General features: G+C 47.7%; 1 protein-coding gene across 1 annotated transcript in view; it reads right to left on the bottom strand.

Annotated features, from left to right (window-relative positions):
* Positions 1–342: 342 nt before the first annotated feature.
* The window catches only part of SIL1 (SIL1 nucleotide exchange factor), a 257,812-nt gene continuing 252,154 nt past the window's right edge, over positions 343–6,000 (bottom strand). Inside the window, exon 10 of the mRNA XM_045027870.1 lies at positions 343–862. Coding sequence (XP_044883805.1) covers positions 497–862 — 366 coding nt within the window. The 3' untranslated portion in view covers positions 343–496. The remainder of the gene's footprint in view (positions 863–6,000) is intronic.

Here is a 6,000-nt window from a genome sequence, read left to right as displayed (position 1 = left end):
CTAACAGCTTTTGATTCTTCTGTATAAATTGTAAAGCAGCAAAAGAAAGGGTCACCATTAAAAAAAGAACAAAGACCGATCACAGTTGCGTGGGAAAGTCTTTTTCCTTTACAAAGCACAGATGTATAGTTGCCTGAATTAGCAAGTATGTGATCAAAAATGCGCATCGGTTCTTTGGAACCTGAAGACTCTCTGCATTTTACTAAACAGATTGAAACATTCTGTCACTTACATTAAACATATTAGCGGTTGAGGACAAGATGCAATATTCCTTAAATACATATACTCCCATTATCTGGAATCTTATTATGGACCAAGATGTGAAATGAAAACACTCCCCAAAACATTTGTATCTTTCTTTAATAATGGAGCTGTTGGCTCACTTGCCTTGTGGAGGGATTTTGCTTTGACCAGCAGTTTACTCAATAGTTCGTTTATGCATATCCGTCAAAATTCACCAGGTTGTCATGAATTATTTTTTTAAAGCTCAGTCAGATTACAGATATCCTGATCTTAACTCCTGAATAATGGTATTTATAGAGCTAAGGAGTTCCTTAAAATAGCCGTCATTGTCCCCTTCCCTTTGTTCTTCTGCTGCCAGTTCTTCGTACTCGGTGCGGAGCATGCTCAGTGTGGTGTTGAGGGCATAGTCCCCTTGGTATTTGTCCATGCAGGCGGCCATCAGAACGCGCACTGTTTTTAGAACTTTTTCTCGAGTGTCATGCTCCGGCAATGCCAGGAGGTTAGAAATAATCCTACACCAGCCCTGTTCCACCACAGCTGGCACCAGGTTCACTTGTTTGTACTGCTGAACTTTCTCTTCCAATTGGTCTTCCTTGTTCTCAGAGTCCTCAAGCAGCATCTGCAAGAAACCATGTTAAATTGATTATCCAAGAACAATAACTACCCTTACTACTGTTTCCAGCAGGTTATAGAGTATATCAGTGCCTATGGGTGAATCCAGACATCCCACGACTCCTGGCTTTTGACAGCATTGTACTCTATTTTATTTCTTTATATGGTGCATGAAGTTAGCCTGAAAGATTTGTTTTGCTTGGTTTTGGGGGTGGGGTGGGGTGGGGTTTGGTTTTTTTTTTTTTTTTAATTAGAAAGTCAAGTCGTATCTACTCTGGAAAACTCTAGTTGATTGGAGAACGAGTAGAATTATGATATTGAAAGACACTGAAAATCTGACTGAAAGGAGAAGGGGGTGAGATGAGACTGTTTTAAACAATTTATTATTTATTTTCACGATCACCTATATAACTCCGGCACATACTGAACACTTTGGATACAAGACCTCTTTGTTAAACACTCAACATCCCCACCCTTCATTTAAGAACGCTCCCAACCCCCATGGGAGGCACCTCCAGCAAAGCTGGGGAAGACAGTGTTGCTATTCTTGATAGTTCTATGATTAAAACAAAGCAGAGAGAAAACACCTTTTCTTTGAGGGGGGAGAGGGAGATGGGAAGCAAAGGGGATAAGCTCAATTTTATAAAATATCCTTTATGGGGCAATGTTATACCAGGACCAAGCAAGCAAAGCCTCAGGTGAATCCAGTGAGATACCAAAGGGAAGCCAGCACAGCCCTATTGAACTGCATGGTAAATGCTCCCACATACAATATACACCTGAAACAGGGTAGAGCTCCTAGAATCCAGAGGAGGACAGTGAGGTGCGCTGGACACTGGTGGAGCCCTTGTGCTGTTCCACAAGAGACCGCCCCCCATTTCCTTAATAAAGGAGAAAAGGGCAGAAAAAGTCACTGTCAAGTCAATTCCTTAAATTGTGCTTATTTGAAGCAGTTGCCTGAAGGCTTCACTGCGCCCGTAGCCTTGGTGCTGCTGTCTGCAGCAAATGGCAGAGAGTTGACTTTTTAGCCTGCTGGCATTTCAGGCCTGATTTTTGCTTTCCATTGCCTTTTCGAGGAGGTGGGGGTCTGTCCAGGATGCTCCCCCCACATCTTTCACCCTGTGGTTCGCCAGCGGCACCGTGCTCAAGCTCTGCATCATCACAATTCTTTCTCTCTTGCTGAACTTAGCTCATTGGTGCTGCTCTGACAACAGCCAGAAGGGGATGCCTGGGCACAAGCCACAGTGCTCTGTTCCCCACATCCAGACACCAGGCACATGGCAGCCACAGTGTTCCCAGCTCCTGCTGGCCCAGGAAGCAAGAGTATGAGCTAGGATCCTGACTGTGCCATGGCCCAACCCAATGCTCACCGTACGCCAGCCCTAAATAAAAGGTGCATCCATTCTGTTCAGTGCAGTTATATGGACATTCAACAGCCTCACCATGAGTGAGCTGAGACGTGGATTCCCACCCCACGGTCTCAGTTACGACTGGCACGTTTAAGGCTTTGCAGCAGGGAACGAGCTGGCTTAGCATACTCTGAGTAATGATGCTCACAGGGCAGGTGTCACACTGAAGAACCTGCACATCTTTTTACAGCTTCAATACTAATCACTGAAGATAAATATTTGGCCCTAACAGAGCTGGTAGGTGAATGCGAGAAGCAGTCATTGACATATATAGGGATCCCATGCATGTGTCACGGGCTGGAATGTGACCCGAGATGCATCTCAGTCTGTGTGCCAGAAGGAGCTGTTCATGGCACCATTTCCCAAAGAAGAGCAATATGGGATTTGTTTCCCTTTAAGAGCTATTCCTCTGGCTTGGCTGGTGGCCTCCTGTGATAATTACTATGTATGTGCTTCATTAATTAGATCTGAATAGCACAAGTCTGCTTGCTACAGTATTATCATTAAGGGAAGATTAGGGCTTTTACAGGTCTGATAAGAACAAATTCAAATCTGCAGAAGAAAAAGGCTGGAAATCAGCAGAGATACAGTGAAACTCTGCACAAAGGATGAGCCTTGCTAATAAGCAACTCCCTGTCTGGAGGGACCACTCGAGTCTCCCCAAGGTTTCCTGTAACACTTTATCTGGCCTTTATTTAAGGGCCCACCTCTGCTGTAACTGACTTTTGTTGATCCCTTGGGTGGTTGTTGCTGGCATTTTCACGGCATTGTATTTATACTTTGATTTACCATATATGGGGAGAAAAGGAAGAAAAACTCAGGCGAGATTTCTCTTCCCACAATCCTGCAGGAAAACCATTTCCACCACCTGGAAAACTACAATATTTTCAGTGCACGCAGATTGTCCATCCTTTCAGGGTTAAACAGAGACAATGAAGCAGGAAAAGCAGTTCAGAACCATCTTCTCTTCTGCTTCATTTCACTGAGCTGGCACTGGCACGGGCTGGTGTTAGTTTTGCTTCATTTAAAAAAAAATAGCCTATTGCTTTTCAGTCTATCACCCCGAAGCTAGCCCTTTACAGCATTTGTGACATCACCACTTATTCAGATTAATCCAGCACCTTTCCAGGTGCTGATTTTTTCCATTTTGTCTGCAGATGTAACAAGAGAGCAGTCTGTGATGTACATCCTAGAAAATAGTTTTCACACTAAAAGGGCTATAAATGTCATTGTTCTAGTATAAAACTTAGAATTTGTATGGGGTGCAGATTATCTTAAGATAGACTGAATCTGTGAACAGATGGAGTTGCTAAAGGTACAGTATTAAAACATGGAACAGGATTAAAGGGACAATGCTAAGACAAGTCATAGATACAAATTCCTTATTTGTGCCGTTGAAGGGACAGGGTTAACTTATATTGGACCCAATATTTTATATTTTATAAAACATCAGACTAACAAAAATATTTCCATCTCTTATAAAAAGTCCATTAAAAACTAGTTTTAAAGCATATAATCATTTTTCTTCAAGGTCTGAAACCCAAACACTACAGCAATAAAAATCTGCAGGTGAAACTGACTATAAACAGAAGTGAAACTTGACTTAATTGATTTTCATTCTCCAATGTAACAGAAATGCAGAAAATAAACAACAAATCAAACAGTGGCTAGTAAACAGGGTTTTAAACTGATATTTACAGTAATAATCAAAGCTGGTGCTAAGTAAAATAGAAACAGATGTTTGCTTGGTTACAACCTAAGATTTACAAATGGACAGTGCCCCATAAATTAAAAGAATTACAAAAAACTAGCTAGTTTGCACATCGATACCCTGGTAACTCTCTTTGCATTTCATTCACTTTGGACAATGAAACCAGAATGATAATTTCCTGGCTCTCCTGCACGTTCTTGGTTTTAACATTTCAGGGTAAAAAACTCACCGCCACCAAAACAAACATTGATTTTATTGTTAAAAAGATGCTTAAATGGCTACACAATATTTTCAAGGTTCAGAGACAAGATCAACCCAGGGTGTACAAACTGCCTATGCCAGGGATGGCCAACCTGAGCCTGAGAAGGAGTCAGAATTTACCAATGTACATTGCCAAAGAGTCACAGTAATACGTCAGCAGCCCCCAAATCAGCTCCCCTCCACTCCCGCACCTCCCGCCCACCAGCAGCCTCGCAGATCAGCGCCTCCTCATCCCTCCCTACACCTCCTGATCAACTGTTTTGTGGTGTGCAGGAGGGTCGGAGGGGGAGGAGTGAGGGCATAGCAGGCTCAGGGGAGGGGGTGGGAAGAGGGGGAGGGGGGGAAGAGCCAGTGGTTGAGCAGTGAGAACCCCCCAGCACATTAGAAATTTGGCGCCTGTAGCTCCAGCCCCAGAGTTGGTGTCTATACAAGGAGCCACATACTAACTTCTGAAGCCACAGGTTGGCCGCCCCTGGCCTATGCAATATGGAACCCAGCTCCACAGGGGCTTCTCCTGCAGTGCTGCAGGGAGGCGTGTTGGAGCAGAGTGGGCCCCCCATCCCTTGGAGATAGAGGCAATGCATGTGTGTGTGGGGGGGGGGGGGCGGCATGCAGGGTCACATGCCCCTCCAGATTTGCTGCTTGGCTTGTACGGAGCATGTCCAGTAACACTGCTGAAGCCAGCTGCCCTCACTCTGAGCCCAAATCTCCACACACACATCCAGCCCCACCCCACTATCAGCAGGCACAGGTTGTCTCTGCCTGGAGAGTTCCCTGGTACCATGCCTCTCTGTTTGGCCTTGATACAACTGCCCTTTAATGAAGATCTTAAGAACTGTCTTGCATCGCTATAACTGTTCCCGAGTCACATGCATTTCCTCACTCCCAAGAGTATAGCTCACATCTTCACTGCCATCCAGTGAACATGGGCTCCAGCAAACTGCCCCACAGCCAGTGGTGAGCTCCAGCCGGTTCACAGGAACCGGTTGTTAAATTTAGAAGCCTTTTTAGAACCGGTTGTTCCAGGACAACCGGTTCTAAAAAAAGCTTTTAAATTTAACAAAGGCTAGGGCAGCTGTCCGCCCGGCCCCCGGCCCCAGCTCACCTCCTCCTCTCCCCTGGACGCTCCGCCCTCCTTCTCCTCCCCCTCCCCTGCTTCCCGCGAATCAAATGGTCGAGGAAAGCCTGAAACAAGCAGCAGGCAGGTGGGCAAGGGGGGGACGGTGCGCGCGCCCCAGTCTGGCTCCACCTGAGCGGCTCCCCCTGGCCCCGGCCGAGCGCCCCAGCCCGGTCCCAGCCAAGCACCCCCAGCTCGGGCTGGTCCTTGCCGAGCGGTTTCGACCTGGCCCAGCTCGGGCCCCACAGCACCGGTGCCGGCCGAGCGGCTCCAGTCCGGCTCGGAGAGTTGGGCCCCGCGGCGCCAGTCCCGGCGCTGTCCGGCCCGGCCTAGCGAGTCAGGCCCCACGGCGCCGGTCGCAGTCCCAGCGGAGCGGCTCCGGCCTGGCCCGGCGAGTCGGGCCCCGCGGCGCCGGTCGCAGTCCCGGCGGAGCGGACCTGGTCCCGGCCCCAGGCAGTGTGGTAAGGGGGCAGGGAGGGAGTGTTCAGTGGGTTGGGGGGGGGGTGGATATGAGTCGGGGCTGTCAGAGGGCAGGGAACAGGGGGATTGAATGAGGGCAAGGGTCCCGGGGGGCAGTCAGGAAGGAGCAGGGGTTGGATGAGGTGGTGGGGGCAGTCAGGGACAGAGATAAGGGGTGGTTGGATGGG

This window comes from Mauremys mutica, chromosome 8 (assembly GCF_020497125.1).
Source record: "Mauremys mutica isolate MM-2020 ecotype Southern chromosome 8, ASM2049712v1, whole genome shotgun sequence".
Lineage (NCBI taxonomy): Eukaryota > Metazoa > Chordata > Testudines > Geoemydidae > Mauremys > Mauremys mutica.
This window is presented reverse-complemented; position numbering and strand designations above follow the sequence as displayed.